At 41.7% G+C, this 17,116-nt stretch overlaps 1 protein-coding gene across 4 annotated transcripts in view; it reads left to right on the forward strand.

Moving 5' to 3' along the window:
- Positions 1–17,116, forward strand: part of ARHGEF3 (Rho guanine nucleotide exchange factor 3) — a gene marked incomplete at both ends in the record, with an annotated part of 279,852 nt that overhangs the window by 251,505 nt on the left and 11,231 nt on the right. For all 4 annotated transcript variants that reach the window (XM_079713688.1, XM_079713691.1, XM_079713690.1 and 1 more), the window contains 5 exons: positions 3,584–3,754; positions 6,382–6,444; positions 8,574–8,670; positions 8,834–8,910; positions 13,501–13,758. In XM_079713688.1, coding sequence (XP_079569814.1) covers positions 3,584–3,754; positions 6,382–6,444; positions 8,574–8,670; positions 8,834–8,910; positions 13,501–13,758 — 666 coding nt within the window. The remainder of the gene's footprint in view (positions 1–3,583; positions 3,755–6,381; positions 6,445–8,573; positions 8,671–8,833; positions 8,911–13,500; positions 13,759–17,116) is intronic.

Here is a 17,116-nt window from a genome sequence, read left to right on the forward strand (position 1 = left end):
CAGATTGATAATAATATCCTATTGATGAGTGTGTAGAGAAAGGTACTATCATATACCTTTCTGGAGACTATGAAGTTGAACAGACTATTTGAAGGTCAATTTGCCAGTACTTATCAAACGTTAAGAACTTGATACTTCTTAGACCAAGGAATTCTACTTAAGGAATCTGCCTTACAGAAATACCAGCATAAATACATAAAGGATGTTCACTAAGGCACTTTTTATAATAGCCAGACACTGGAGATGATTTTAATGTCCATCAGTTGGAGGTTGATTAAATCCATGTGGTCCATCCAGACTATGGGACACTAACTCTGTAGCCATTAAAAAGAATGGGTGGAGGCTCAAGAGAGAGGGGATATGGGGATATACATATACATATGGCTGATTCACTTTGTTGTACAGTAGAAACTGTAAATTGTAAAGCAATTATCCTCCAATAAAGATATAAAAAAAAGAATGAGTGATTTAAGAGGTATAAACTACTATATATAAAATAAATAAGCTACAAGGATATATTGTATAGCACAGGGATTATAACCAATATTTTATAATAACTATAAATGGAGTATAATCTATGAAATGTTTGAATCACTATGTTGTACACCTGAAACTAATATGATGTCGTAAACCAACTGTACCTTAGTTAAAAAAAAAGAATGAGTGACTTTGGACAATGGAAATGTTTTCAAGCTAGAGGTAGTGGTTGCACAACACAGTGAATGTACTAAAGGCGGCTGAATTGTTCACTTTAAAAGTGGTTAATTTCATGTTATGTGAATTTCACCTCCATAAATTATTATTTTTTTTAAGAGTGGGTCTTATATTCTAACATGGAGAGACATGTTGTTGAGTGAAAAGAGAAGACGTTCTGTTTTCTGTGAATGTTAGCAAATGCATAGAAAAGGTGTGGAAAGACCTCGAACAAACTTATAGCAGTTACTTCTAGGAATTGCACTTGGGAAAATGAGGGGATTTGTAGTTAATTTTATATATTTTTGTATGAAAATTTAAAGTTAGCCTAAATTACTTTCAAACTGGTGGTGGAGGGGGGGAAACTTGAAGTTGGTCAGGGGCTGACACTGGAACAAAGAAGGCGGTTGATTCTCTCAAGTGAAAGTGGAAAATGTCTTTGATTTTGAATCTTCTTTTTTGTGTTTTCCTCTCTTTCTGCTCTTTTATTCCTGCCCCAGCTAGCATCAGAACCACAAACTGAGATGAGTGAGTTACTTGGTGACTCACTTTGCTTGTTTTGACCTTTCCGTGCCTGTGGCTAATTGATTTTGAGTGCGGGGGGGGGGGGGGGGGGGGATCTGCAAGCATTAGTCTGGTCACTGTTTATAAAGGCCTGTTTTCAAGAGATCACAGGGATTTGTGAGATACCATTAGTAAACTGCATTTGGAGCAAGTACTTTCTTGACCCTCACAGGGCTGGTCCAGCGATCGCTCATTAACGAGCCCAGGAGCTCACAGGTGCCTAGGCCAGCCTGAGGAGCTGTTACTGCTTGCAAACAGAGCTCGCTTCCTGCTTCCAGAAGGTTGTGGTGATACCCTGAAGCCCCTTGGCAGTTTCTCTTTACGTTTTTCATTTATTCATTTTTCTTGAATTATACAAATTTGTAAACTAGGGTGAAAATAACCTATAATGTCATCAGGCAAAAACAATAGATTTTGTGGCATTCCCTTTGTATCTTTGCTCATGTGCATTTTTTCATAATTATAAAGTGTTCATATACAGATTTTCATCCTAATTTTATTTTAACTTACAAAGAAGGGATTTTTAGCTGTTAAAAGTATCAGAATTGTCTTAATGGCTAGATAACATTCTATCAAGCAGATGAATTATAACTTGTTTAACAATGCCCTTATGTTGCATAGTTCTTTTAAATTTTTCTTTACTTTCTTAAATTTTATGGTTGAATCTCAAAATATTTGGAAGCTACCTTATGTCTCAGAGATGACGGCTCATATGTCACATGCAAAGTCATTTCCTGCCCTCAGGAAGTTTATAATTCAGAGCAGGTGACCAGTAAGTATAATAAAATCTGATCATCATTATATCAGAGAGATGTCCAAATTGTTCTGGGAAAGGATGGGAGAACACTGGTAAAGGCTTCCTAGAGGAGGTATTTGAGTTATATCCCAAGGGCAGTTAGGAGTTAGCCAGCAAGGCAACGAAAGAAAAGCATTCCAGGAAAAGAAGACTGCTTGAAGGAAGCACAGCAAATGGCAAAGCATGGTACATTTAGGGAATGGCAGATAGCCTAGTAGGGCTGGAGAATAGGGGGCTCATGGGTGAGTGGCAGGAGATGATTCTAGATAGACAGACTGTGGTCAGATTACAAGAGGACTTCTGTGCCAAAATAAGGAGTTGGAACTTCACATTGAAGGCCATAGACATGTGGCCACAGCCATGACAGGGAACACTTGCTAAATAAGAATGTGGCTTTTCAGCACAGCAACACCTCATTGCTTTGGCAAAGTTTCCAGTAAGTGTGTTGAAATCATCTAGGGTGAAGGCTGAAGATGATGCGTTCAGCTTTCTTCTTGATCATTTGTATTTGTCAAGAGAAAGCACTGTGGTAGCATGTTTCAGCCACAGGGGAGGACTTCGGATGATTAGACCACCCCAAAGTCTACCAGGACCTCTTTGTAAAACAAGAACATAACTTGGAACAGGCATCATTTGCTGCCAAGATGGTAACTGAGAGAGAGAACCACAAATGAGGCGAATGTAAACAGAAAGAGGAATGTATCAATATTAGCCCTTAGTCTTAGTGGCTCTTCCTGGCTTCAAGCACACTGAGGTCCAGGGGCTGAGTGTGGGTAGAGCTTGCTGCTTCCCTCCCTCGGACTCTCTCTCCATCCCTTATTCTGTGTGTCCCTCTATTCTCTCCTATAGCAGACACACTCTTCTGTGTGAACAAAGAGAGTTGCTTCAAGAAACTCCTGCTTATGTTATTTCGTGAGCTTACAATCCCAAAGGAAAAATCTTCTGCTCTTTCTCCCATGAAGCACACAGCAAATTTCAGGGAATCGCGTGTCCCTCTCTGAACCAGGGTGGTGGAGTACTCTGATTGGTCAGGTCTGGGGGAGCCCGCCCACACTATGTGAGAGGGGATACCCAAGGAGAGTGGGCAGTGTTCCCACAAGGGGGAGGAGAGTAGGAGTACTGGCCAGATGTTCTTTTTGCTTTTTTTTTTTTAAAGGACATCCACTACTGTTAACCTTTGTTGTTCTCAAGAGCGGGGGTGTCCACAGGGAAAAAAGTAGAGCTCATCACTTGTCTGAGAGCCGCCTTTGCGCATGCATTTGACCTGAAATGTTCTTGTGCTGTGGTACACTTGGTTATCCCGGTCTCGCAGAACGGATACTCCCTTCACGTCTCTGAAAGCGGCCCCTTGCCCGATTTTCCTTAGCACGTAGGCGCAAGACAATGCCCTACTTCCCACAGGCCTTGTGGCATTGTCCTCTCTTTCTTGCAAATGTCTGATTTATGCTCTGTCAGTAACAGGAAGCCACTCAAACGATCCACCCAGTCCTGCTGCTGCCCCCGTGACGGTTTGTTTTTCTCATTGTTTAGCGCTCCATCAGCTTCCGCAGCGAAAGCCGCCCTGACCTCCTCGCCCCCAGACCCTGGTCCAGAAATGCCGCCCCCTCGAGCACGAAGCGGAGAGACAGCAAGCTGTGGAGTGAGACCTTCGATGTGTGCGTCAATCAGATGCTCACGTCCAAGGAAATCAAACGTCAGGAGGTAGGCTGGGACCCCTGGAGTTGCCCGTGTGTCTAGAACAAGGCACACTGCAGGCGAGAGCCAAGCTGGGGTCTACACCGCGATCTCCAAGTCAGTTCTTCACTGCATTGATAGAAAGACGACAGATGGGGATGTCACACCTTGTAAGGAGCTGAGAAACCAGAATCCAGCTGGGTGGGTGTGGCCCTGACTTTTAAAAGAAACTGATGTGGGGGAAAAAAAAAAGACACTGCTGTGAAAATCTGAATTTACAAAGAAGATGTACCAGGTCCTGGTTCCATAGTGAATGTGCATACATTCTGTAACTATAGAAACACGAGAAGTGATGATATGTATGTATGGCTAGGTGAATAAAGCAAGGCACAAAATAGGGTGGTATAGTATGCTACCATTTATGTAAAAAAAGTAAAAATGAGTGTGTGTGTGTGTGTGTGTGTGTGTGTGCTCGCATATTTGCTTATAGACGCATAAAATATTTCTGAAAAGACATGTAAGGGACTGGTAACATTGTTGCTTCCTGAGAGGGGAACTGGATGGTGAGAAGGAGGAGGTGAGAGGGAAGTTTTCACCATGGGCCCATTCCTACACTATAAATTTTGAACCATGTCAATGCTAGTCTATTAAAAAATGAATAAATAATTTAAAAATAATATGTACACTGAAAAAATCATTTGCAGAAATATGGCAAAATCTTAACAGTGGTTAACAAATGGTATTGTAGATAATTTAAAATTTTCCTCTTTATACTTTTCTGTGTAATAGTGTGCATATATAACTTGTACAGTGGGAAGGAAGAAAGGAGGGGAGGATTGATTCTGCAGATGAAGAGATTACTAAGGTACAGTGAACACAAGGTCACCCACCTAGAAAGTTACAGAGCTGGAGCCGTGAACCAAATCCCATGGTCTTCACAGTGACACTGTGCTGCCCACCCCCCTCCACAGACACCTGACTGGTGTATCCCAGTATGGGGTTCTGTGGTTTTCCTCTCTTGGGGGCCACATTGAGCTCTGGTAAAACAAACATACAAGGAAATCTGAGGAAGGTCCAAGTAAAAATATTTAATTGTATTGCAACCACCCATGTCCTGGTTTTGATAATGCTCAGTAGTTATGTAAGAAGCCACCATTGGAGGAAGCTGAGTAATGGCTATACAGGACCTCTCTGTATTATTTTTGTAACTTCTCATGTGAGTCTAATTATTTCAAAATAAAAGGTTAAACAAAGTAGAGTACCAGGAGGGCATGACATGGAAGCTTTACTAGGGGCCTTGAGAGGGGTCACCATGCACTGGCCTCCAGCGCAGCGTTCTGCCTCTGCCCGTTGGGCCAGGGAGCACATTCATTGTCCTGCTCTCCACCAACCCCAGGGATGGAGGTGTTCTCCAAGCCTGCTCACCTCTTCCCTCTGGTCTGAAAGAAACATAGGAGTCACCACAGGCATGTAGTTCTTTAATAATGTAAAGTTTGCCAACAGTTGAGACTGTCAGATGAAAGAGAAAGACTGTTCTGCACATCATCGCTCTTAAATTATGATGGCTTAATAGAAGCAAATTATTGCGTCCGTTTACACACTCTTGCACACAGCCAGCTCCTGTAACTTTATTGTGCAGTGCAGGGCCAAGGAGTAAGTTAGAATGAATTAACTTCACCAGACATCTAGAGTGATAAAATATCGGATTCTTCCTGCAATGCAGCCTTAAGACAAGTGGCTGATGAGAATAAAGCTTTCTGTTGAGATTTACCTTCTGTTGAATAGAAGGAAGACAAATTGTGATGGCCCAATTAATAATAATTCCATGTCCATCACTGAGAACAGACCCCGAATCATTTATTATGATTGCCACTCACAAAAGAGACATGGAATCCATGGCTCAGACTCTAATTATTTTACCTAAAAGAGTTCCATCTTGTTCAGCTGCATCACAGTTCTGTAAATGAATTATGACTTGTTGGATTAGAAACATATGTGAAAACTCTTTCTGCCACAAACAAATAGGCACATTACACAGAAGTTTTGCAAAATCTTTTCTTTGTAGGTTTTAGCCACTAGATGCAATTGCTTCGGGTCAATTTAACTTTTTAAGAATCCTTTAAAAATCCTTAAGAAAGAAGTAGATTTGGGGCTTTGAGCATCAGTTGAATTTGGTCTCAAAAATGAAAGGAGGGGGGCTTCCCTGGTGGTGCAGTGGTTGGGAGTCCGCCTGCCGATGCAGGGGACATGGGTTCGTGCCACGGCCCGGGAGGATCCCACATGCCGCGGAGCGGCGGGGCCCGTGAGCTATGGCCGCTGAGCCTGCCCGTCTGGAGCCTGTGCTCCGCAGCGGGAGAGGCCACGACAGTGAGAGGCCCGCATACCGCAAAAAAAAAAAAAAATGAAAGGAGAGGCTTCCCTGGTGGCGCAGTGGTTGAGAGTCCGCCTGCCGATGCAGGGGACATGGGTTCATGCCCCGGTCCGGGAAGATCACACATGCCGCAGAGCGGCTGGGCCCGTGAGCCATGGCCGCAGAGCCTGTGCGTCCGGAGCCTGTGCTCCGCAACGGGAGAGGCCACAACGGGGAGAGGCCCGCGTACCGCAAAAAAAAAAAAAATGAAAGTTCAGTAAATGTGTTTTACCTTTCCTTGCAGGCCATCTTTGAGCTTTCTCAAGGAGAAGAAGATTTAATAGAGGACTTGAAATTGGCAAAAAAGGTACATTCGAATCCAGTGGTCCTTTGAGTCACCTCCTGCTTTTTTCCTCTGAGTAATTTCACAGTTCTAAGATTGTGTTTTATTAGACTCATTCTATGACTAGGACAGGTCATCAAAAATCGAGAAGAATCTACAAACCAAGTAGTGGGAAAAATGTCTCAAAACAGGAAGGCTCTAGACCTGGCACCATTAGGGGTTCTCCTCTGCATGTCTCTAATGCACCTCAAAGAATACTTCAGTTTAATCAGAAAGTGTTCATCGGGCCTGGCTTCACATGCATTTCATTGTCCTAGAAGTCTCACATGCAGGTCCCCTTCATCCCTGGGAGAGAGTGTGTAGACATCTGAAACTGGAACCATGTCTTAGAAAGTCATTTGAATCCCATAAGTGGGTAAAGTGGTTCGTTGAGGCAACTGCACACTATCATGTAAGTTAGAGTCTTTTATATGGAAACTTGTTTTTAATCACTTTGTGTGTGGGAAGGGAGAGGAGATTCATGCCTTGTAGTCTGTATAGTCTTGACAACAGCCTTCCTCGAAAACCTTTCCATTCCACTGACCCCCATGGAGGCTGAAATCCAGAATCCTTCATCCGATACAGCCTCCTTGAAAAATCAGAGGGTTGAAAAGATACTTCCCTTCTTTTACGTGTCCTTAGTCCAACTTTATGATAATGTCCTTAATCCAACTTTATCCCATTTGTAGCATTCCTGAGAAATGGCTATCCAAGCTTTTCTTGGAATCAGCCAAGAAACTGAGTTTTGGGCAGGGCTGAGGAGGAGGAAGGTGGGGAGGACAAAGAAGGCATTTAGGGACTTCCCTGGTGGCGCAGTGGTTAAGAATCCACCTGTCAATGCAGGGGACATGGGTTCGAGCCGTGGTCGGGGAAGATCCCACGTGCTGCGGAGCAACTAAGCCCGTGCACCCCAACTACTGAGCCTGTGCTCCTAGAGCATGTGCTCTGCAACAAGAGAAGCCACCGCGATGAGAAGCCAGTGCACCTCAACGAAGAATAGCCTCTGCTCGCCGCAACTAAAGAAAGCCCGTGCGCAGCAATGAAGACCCAACGAAGCCAAAAATAAATAAATAAAATTAATTAAAAAAAAAAAAAAGCATTTAACTCTGGGAGACATCTTGCTGGTCATAAGTCCAACTCCTCCTTCCTGCATCAAGATTTCCCTTTTTCACTTCTATCCTTTGCTTTGCTGGTCCTACCTTCCTGGAAACCCTTCCCTTTCCTTTCAACCATCCATATCCACCTATCCTCCAGAAGCAAACTCAAGTCTCAGTTCATTCTTCCAACAGTATTTACCACCTCCTTCTCTATGCCAAGCAGCTCATCTTTAAATTCTTCCTTAGCCATTCTACCTCTAATTCTCCGATCCTCTAGAGCAGTTATGCTTTGATGAATTTTTGCTGCAGTGTGATAACGGTCCTATTTTTAATCTTGAACTATTTTTTAACATATTTAATTTTCCATGCCTTTTTTTTTGTTTTAATCTTCCCAATTAGCTTTATAAAACTCCTTCAAGGCAGGGATTGTGCGGTCTGAGTGTTTGTATTCTATTGCAGTGCCCTGGGTATATTTATGTGTTCATGTGGTTTCATTGTCATTAATAAGAGATAATAAGATTGGCAGAGATTTTGCCCTCTTTGCTTCAAATCCATAGTAAAGGATACCAAGCACCTTTTTTTTCCCTTCCTTTACTTAGTTTAAATATGGACTAATTGAAAAATAACCTGCTAGTAACTAATTTTGTATAAAGTGGAGTTTTTCAAGCTGCTAGACCTTCAATAAAGTTAATTTTTTAAACATTATACAAATCAAATCTGCGCTATACTTAGGATTTGTGCCCTTTCTGAGATGTAAGATATACTAGAATTTTAAAAAAAAGAAGCTTTAAAAAAATCTGCTTTGGTTTATCAACAACCACAAAAGTCTCAAGGCAATGCTGGATTCTCATCTGCTCCAACCACACCCATCTGCTGTTTGTGCAGCATTATGGGAGAAGTCGTGGGGAGAGCCAAATATTTTGTTATTGTGTAGGGCCTCTCAGAAGGCATTTACATTAACAACTTACTTCCTCTGATTTTAAATGTTTGCCTCCATCTCTTGCCCTTCTTGTGCAGGCCTATCATGACCCCATGCTGAAACTCTCCATAATGACAGAACAAGAGTTGAATCAAATTTTTGGAACACTGGACTCCCTGATTCCTCTACACGAAGGTATAATTTTGTTCCCAGAATGAGTCTTGACTTGTAGCCTTAATAGAGTTGTCTTATAACAAGTCATGGTTATGTAATAATGTGAGTAACCCAAAATCTCCCAGCCCTGTTCATATTTGAATGCCTAATAAAATAAGCATTCTGTTTGTTTTTTTTTTACCAGACCTCCTTAGTCAGCTTCGAGATGTACGGAAGCCCGATGGCTCAACTGAGCACGTCGGCCCCATCCTCGTGGGCTGGGTAAGAAAAGTTCTCTGGTCTTGACTGAAGATAAATTTCAATAATGTAGATGGAGTTTCATTTTAGTGAGAATTGTTTTATTGGCAAACACTGGTTTCACATCAGAAAAAATTAAAATAGCAGATTTCTAGTAAAATTTATCATTACATTTAGCCTTTATCTCCTCAAAGCATGGAAACTTTTTTTTATTATTATAAATGTACTGCATTTAAAGATAACATGGCCTTTGTACAATAAAAGGCACACGTGAAATTGTTACTAGTTTCACATTAAAGAAAGTAAGACTAGTTAATATTCACATCAGGCCAATTACGAATATAATTATTATATTTTTTATTCTAGTAAAAATTTATCTACAGCTTCCTGTCCATCACTAAGAAAGCTTTTATTCATGCTACGAAAAAAAACTTTTATGGTCAAATGTCATTTCATAAATGTTGTTAGTGTTTAGCATATATCTGATCCTAAGTAACTTCTTAGGAAAGCTGGTTATTATGCTGATCTTTATCCCAGTATAACCCATACCCTTTCCTAATTGAAGAAATCACCTGTGACTTTAGGTTACGGGTTCTAATTTATGGTTCTGGGGCTGAACTGGTGTTATATTGAGTGCCTAACATGGTTGTTCAGTTGTAATTTATTTTAGACAAGGCATGCACTCTCTATTTTGCCACAGTCCCCACCACTCCCTATTAAGCATTTCTGTTTCCTTCTGTGAGTCCTCGAGTGTTCCACCCCTGCTCCAGGTTAGTTCAGGAGTCAATTTTAGCACTGAGGCTGAAATATCCCAAGGGTATCTGAAAGGCAAGTAATGTTCTAAGATGAATAATTTAGAAAATGTGCCTTAATATTTCAGGAGAGATGATTCATCTTACATTTTTGACTTTGATTTTATTATGAGCCATGTTAGATGTCTTAGCTTCATTAGCCCACAGAGAAATTTCTCTAAAGAGAGTTAGCCAGCTGGAGACAGAGGAGGTGTAATGAGAAGAGAGAGTCTGCCTCAATCTTTCTTAAACTTGCTCAGTCTGTGGATTGCTTTGGTGGGAGTGAGGGCACAACTCCAGAATAGCATGATGACCCCTCTGTTTTTGACAAGATGGCAGTGTAGAACTACAAGGTTTCCTCAGACGTCATATACAAATTGTCAGTTCATGCCAGAAGCAAAAATGAATGCATTTGCCTTGTTACTAATTTTTTTTCTGAAATAAATGCATTTCATTAGGAAATTAGTTTGATATGGGGGTAGATTTTGCAGTCATTTTCTGTACATACCCCAGAGAAGTTTGACCATGCTGGTCCATTGCTGTCTGGACACTTCCCACATCAAATGGGAACTTGCAGCTTAAAGACTAGCCTAAAATTAAACAACTGGCCCACTGTTACCAGACCTCATCAGAAACGGTCCTTATTCATCAGGACCGATGAGCAGTTAAATGTTTTCCCTCTTTTAACTGCAGATGTGTCCCTGTGAGTGGGAATTGTAAACCAAGGGGTACATCTGTTTGAGTTCTGGTCTTTTTAACAGAACAAAATAAACATCTTAGTGGATTTTGAATGAGAAAAGTCAGAGCCCATTCAACCCATGAAAAATTGATTTTTCCCCCCAAAGGAAAAAAGTGAAGAAAAAAAAAAAAACCCTTTAAACAAGTGAGTTTCCCAAGTGAGATAGCCCTGGCCAGTCCTTTTGACCTTAGAATGAATCAATTACTTTGAAGACCTTAGCAGAGTGGTAGGTTTTTTTCAGGGAACCACCCTCGTTACTGAGGATCAGTAACCATACGTTGACCTGTTCTCATAAGCCTCCCCTTCTCATAAAGAAACAACTTCCCAAGTTGTTTCTTCATGCTAAGGTTTTTTCAGTAATGAAGTAATTTATCAAGTCTCCAAGGCAGCAAGTTCTCATGTTAATTTGGCTTCTCAATAAATTTTCATTCCAAAGAGAGAGGCAGGGTACACAGAAGCAAAAAAATACATTTGCTCTATCACTTTTCATGTTAGGAAGACAGAAAGAATTTCTTAAAAAAAAAAAAAAAGGCTGAGTTTCCCTTAGAAATTCTTGATAGTCTACTTAAAGAGATGGTGAATAGTTCAGAGCCTTCGAGGGTGGTGGGGAGGCCAAACACGTTTCAGACTGGTTTTGTCTCCAGCTGAGCAAGTAGTTTTGTTTCTCTCAACCACAGTTTCTTCAATGAAAATATTCTAGGGTTAAATAATAATAATATTAATAATAGCTATTACTTACCAATTCTTAACCAGGAGCCAAGCTCTTGTTACACTTTCTATCTGCCATATCTCAGTATCTCACTAAAAGAGGACATTAGTATGTGCATTTTGTAAGTGGGGAAACTGAGGCTTCTGAAGGGTCACCTGACTATTAACTGTCTGAGTTAGGCTTTGAACATGATACTCCCTGGTTCCAGAGTCTGTCCTCTTAACTACTGAGTTATCACAGTGTATTTTGGAACCAAGATGTGTATATTCTTCATTCCCTATCTAGTTAAATGTCACCTGTGGCTTTTTCTAGTCAGTGGGCTAAACCAGATAGCTTTTCAGGTTATGCTCAGGAAATGAGCACCCTGTGAGTTGTGAACACAGGACCAGAGCCAGATTTGGTTGCCATGGCAGCAGAGGCGGCAGGATCAGAGAAGGTAACGGCCCATTGGACAGCAAGCAGCCGTGTGGTTGGGGTTCCTTGCTAGTTTACATCTGATGGTTACTACTGATTTGTTTCTCCATAATGAAAACATTGGGCATTTCCAGGTCTTTTTAAAAAGCCAGGAAGTGGAAATGAAAATAAGAGGGCCTGAGTCTCTTTTTAATTAATTCTGAAGATCTAAATTACAAGCCACAGTGCCACATCTGGAGTGTGTGTGTGTGTGTGTGTGTGTGTGTGTGTAAGTACCAGTCATCATTACTTTCAAATACAACATTGAGGAAAGAATTTCTGTAGCTCTTTTTAACACAAATAGAGGGTTTTTTTTAAATAACATGTAAGGAATGTAGACATTTCCAAGGAGTGTTAAATTCGACAGTGAACTTTTAAACATTACACATCCAGGGTGTTTGTGCGTGCATGTGTGTGTGTGTGTGTGTGTGTGTGTGTGTGTGTGTAAGCACCAATTATCATTACTTTCAAATATAACATTGAGAAAAGAATTTCTGTAATTCTTTTTAACACAAATAGAGGTTTTTAATAACATGTAAAGAAGGTAGGCATTTCCAAGGAATGTTAAACTCAACAGTGAACTTTTTAAACGTTACTTTCATGGTATCTTGTTCGGTTTCAGTCACTGAGAAAATAATTTCAAAAAAAGGTATAAAAGTAGTAGCAGAATAGTTAAACTTTGACCCTTTGTTCAGATGCTGCCACAACTTATTTTTAAGCTGTGTTCACAAACCATCAAATATTACCTAATCTGGTAATCCATTAAACATTCATTCATTTGTTCATTCAGAATACATACAGACTTTGAATGTTTATTGTACAGTAGGCCCACTGCACAGTACTAAGGATGCTGAAATGAAAGATCCTCTTGCCACTGTCTTGCAACGAATCCCTCCACAGAGCAAGTGTTATGGTAAAAGCAGCTTCCTAGTCCAGGGAGAGAAGCAAACACAGCAGGGCCATTGGCTGCATTTTATTGCCTCCAGTGACTTTCTGGAAGCTGACAGCCTGTGCATTAGGATGCTGTCATAGGGAGGAGTGGAAAAGGGAGATGAGCAGTGCTTTCACTGAGTCTCTGACTCCTTGTTTGCACCATGTGACTGATGGGACATATCAGGGAAATTAGTATTTCACTGGAAGGAAAATAGTGGACTTGAAGTATTCCAAAGTCTTAAAGCTTAAATTGTTCTTTGCATGGAATTGTGATGTTAACCATTAGGTATAGCCAAGAATCATTCTGGCCTGTCAGAACTAATTTAAAAGATGTTTCTAAATGCTTTCTGCATCTAATTTTTTTAGTGATTATACTTTTGCTTTAACTTCTTGGAGTTCTTTATATTTGGTCCGCCTTGGAATCAGGTACCTAAAACTAATGTAGAGGTGCTTGCACTGGGCCATGCAAAGGGCTGGGCTGTGGAGTCTGACTCCTTTCTTTTTGAGCCACTAAGTCTTCTAGATTAGTTTCTCATTAATAATTCTAAAAGAACACGTATTTTAAAAAATATAGGAGACTTTCCTCTCACCAGATACTTTTGAAAGTTTAGGACAATTCTGTATGCATATGCAATAATTCCAGTTTAGGAAAATTCTGAATTGTGTGCATATACAGTAATTCCAGTTCTTTTGTGTCTAGCTTAGATTGGCAGAAATGCAAACAAATTATTGAGGTCTTAACAATCAAGAAAGTAAACATGCCACTAAGAAAATAACTTTGTGCAAGCAAGCAGGAGCTTAAAGAACTATCCATTGCCTGCCATATTGAAGATTCCATTTCTGTCTCCTCTAGCCATCTAGATAAAGGAATGTTGGCCAGGCCTGGAGACCAGTTAGGTTTTGTTCAGTCCCAATGAGTGACGTTAGCATGTAGCTTCAGAGCACAATTATTTTAATGCTCCAACCCTCTTTTAATGTTCCTTTCTTAGTTGCCTTGTCTCAGCTCCTACGACAGCTACTGCAGCAATCAAGTAGCTGCCAAAGCTCTGCTGGACCACAAAAAACAAGATCACCGAGTGCAAGATTTCCTACAGCGATGTTTAGAATCCCCCTTTAGCCGCAAACTAGATCTCTGGAATTTCCTTGATATTCCAAGGAGCCGTCTGGTGAAATACCCTCTGCTTCTTCGAGAAATCTTGAGGCACACACCAAATGATAATCCGGATCAGCAGCACCTGGAAGAAGCTGTAAGTTTGTTTCTTTCTGTCTTCCCTTGTTGTTTTCCCCAATGGCTAGAAGATGAAGGGTCCCTGGGTACCAGGACTCAGGAATCTTGGGTTCCAGCCTTGGCTCTGACATTAACCATGTTTTGATTTTGCAAATCAGCACTATTCATAATCTATAAAATGCAGTATTTACATGAAATGCACTCTAAAGTCCCTTTAATTCTAAAATTTCTTGATTCTATATAGGTGACTCTATAATCTGTTTGTTACAGTTGCTGACTGTGAGGGTTAAGATCTCTGTGGAGATTTTAAATTGAATAGCTTTGTTTAGTTAGCAAATGAGAGTTGCCTTTTACCTTTTACCAAAGCCCATTTGTGAAGTCAACACCCATTTAAGACCCAGCTCTCCTTGGCCCCAGATCCAAACATGCAGACTAGTCAAACCTACTCCCCAGCAACTGTACTGAGTATACAGCTGGGTGGTTTGGGAAATACGGATTCTTCCGTAGCAGCAATAGAAGACCAGGAAAAATGGGGTCCATATTGTGAGACTGTGGTGAACTGTGAGCATTCTGCCCAGAGAGCTTGGTTCTGATTGTGGTGCTCTGCGGGGCAGGGCAGAGGAGATGACAGGCCCAAGGAGCAAATGGCCTGGGCAAAGGTGTGAAGAAATGACAGGACAGGTCATGCCAGGGAATGCCATGGGTCAGTCTGCCTGGGGTTGATGATACTCAGGAAGCAGCAGGAGAAGGGGCAGAGGTTGGTGGTTCACATTGGTTACAGGGAGCTTTAAATATCAATTTGAGACATTTTTCCTTTGTTGTGCTTTTTCTTTTTTTTTTTTTTTTTTTTTTTGCGGTACGTGGGCCTCTCACTGTTGTGGCCTCTCCCACTGCGGAGCACAGGCTCCGGACGCGCAGGCTCAGCGGCCATGGCTCACAGGCCCAGCCACTCCGCGGCATGTGGGACCTTCCCAGACCAGGGCACGAACCCGTGTCCCCTGCATCGGCAGGCGGACTCTCAATCACTGCGCCACCAGGGAAGCCCTGCTTTTGTTTTTTAAGTAGCTTAGATTCAACGTTCAAATCCCAGCTCCATCACTGACCAGCTGTGTAATCTTGGACATGTTACTCTTCATCTGTAGGACAGGGGACAGAGGAGACTAGGGACAGGGAAGCAAGCTGGGAGGATGCTGCGGTGGTCCAGATGTGCAGTCTTGGAAACCTGCTTAGGGAGTCAGCAGTGGGTATGGAGGCTAAGAGACCAGTTCAAAGAGCTTATTCCCTGCCTGGATCTGGGACAATAACAGAAGGTGATATGCAGAGGTGATTAGAAAATCAGAAGCCTTGAGCCTGTGGAGCAAACTGCCTATCTCTTCCCAGAGAAAGACTTAACTTACTTAATAGTAAGTAGTAACAACAACAGCAATAATAATAGTAACACCTGCTGACATGTAGTGAACATCTAGTAAATCAACTTTATGTAATTGCCTTATGGGTTATGTATCTCATTTAATCCTCATAATAACCTGTGAGGTACCTGTTCATGTTAGGGCCATTTTCCTTTTCCAGATCAGGCTTGGGGGCGTTAAATAACTCACCCAAGTCCAGGGCCAGCAAGTAATGGAGTTGATATCTGAACCTTTTCAGTGTAGACTGCAAATCTTATGACTTTTCCACTTCTTTATGATCCTATGGAGCTGAAAGCCTGGCTACTTCTTTAAGCCCCTGTTGCCTTTGGAATTGCAGAGAGCTCTCTGGCCACCAGGCTTTGTGGAGGGGCCTCACTGGTACAGAGCTGGGCCACTTGTCCATGTGGGGATAGAGAAGAACAAGGAAAGACTCTCTCCTGATTCAAGAGGTGTTTGATGTGTCTGGCAGGCCCAACATACAGACTAGCCTACCAATCCAGCATGATGGGGGATGCAGACACCAGGGATGAAGCCCATCTCACTTCATCGTGTCTGTTTTCGTTACTGGGAAGAGCAACAGCGTTGCCTCCTCTCCATATTTCATCCCAGCAAGTGTGTGGTCTGTAGGAATGAGAACAACAGGGAGCTCAAACTAGTCTAAATAATTACTTTTTTGAAGCAAACAAGCTTGCTCTGAATTTTACGGTAAAGATTTCTTCTTTTTAATATGCAGCATGAAAGAATAATGCTTTGTTTTAAAAAAAAACACCTGGTGAGCTAAAGTTTGAATTTAAAAACAGATAAGAATATGATTGTTTGCAATATGAAAGGATGCACCAGTTTCCCTCGTGCATAAAATGTGATGCCATTTTAGAAAGTTGAATCTGCACCTAGTTATTCAGGCAGATTTATGTGTGAAGCATGGTATACCTGCATTTGAAAATGTCTGCAAAGCAAGTCTTCTAAATGCCCATTTACACTATAGAGGCACAGCAGTTTCCCCCCCTTCTTTTCAAAATCCCTGTGGCATTACCCTAGATGAACAGAAATATTTAGCCCTGTACTCCTGAGTGCATTGTGGATGTTTGATAACCATAAAATCCACAGTACCGGGCTTCCCTGGTGGCGCAGTGGTTGAGAGTCCGCCTGCCGATGCAGGGGACACAGGTTCGTGCCCTGGTCCGGGAAGATCCCACATGCCGCGGAGCAGCTCGGCCCGTGAGCCATGGCCGCTGAGCCTGTGCGTCTGGAGCCTGTGCTCCGCAACAGGAGAGGCCACAACAGTGAGAGGCCTGCGTACCGCAAAAAAAAAAAAATCCACAGTACCAATGTAACTTGACTTATATGTGCCCTGAATAAATTTTCCACCTATGAAAAGGGAAAAATCAGGGAACTCTTAAGTAAATTGCTTCTACACCAAGCATTCAGTCTTATGATTAGATCTAAAGAATGGTCTTGCTTCTAATGCAGTGGGTAAACTACCACATCTGTATTAGAATTTCTTAATAGTATTTTGGAGGGTTGATAGAAATTTCCCCCCAAAGAGAACATCTTAAAATAGAAGTTTGGATATTCATATATTCCAGATCTGGTTGTTTAATGTTTTAAATTCTAAGGATTCTTTCAGCCAGAAAATGATCCTGCAGACCATCTCTTCCCTCTGCCTGCCACTGTTCCAATTCCTTAAAAAAATATCACTGGAATCAATGGGAAGAACAGTCCTGCTTTTGATGCAACAGCAGTGAAAGCTGCTATTCTTGGTCCATGTCGGGAGCCGACAAGTAGATGATATTACTGCACAAGGGACTAGACAGACAGGACCTTCAGATTCTACTTTGAGGATGACGATTCCAGCATGTGTGGGTTTAATCCCTGTTCTGTTATGGGTATCTTTTATCATCTTCCTTTACCAGCCCCTGCCCTTCAGTTTGAACCCAAATGAGAGATGCAGCAATAAATTTAATTTAA

This window comes from Hyperoodon ampullatus (genome assembly GCF_949752795.1).
Source record: "Hyperoodon ampullatus genome assembly, chromosome: 10".
Taxonomy (NCBI): Eukaryota; Metazoa; Chordata; class Mammalia; order Artiodactyla; family Ziphiidae; genus Hyperoodon; species Hyperoodon ampullatus.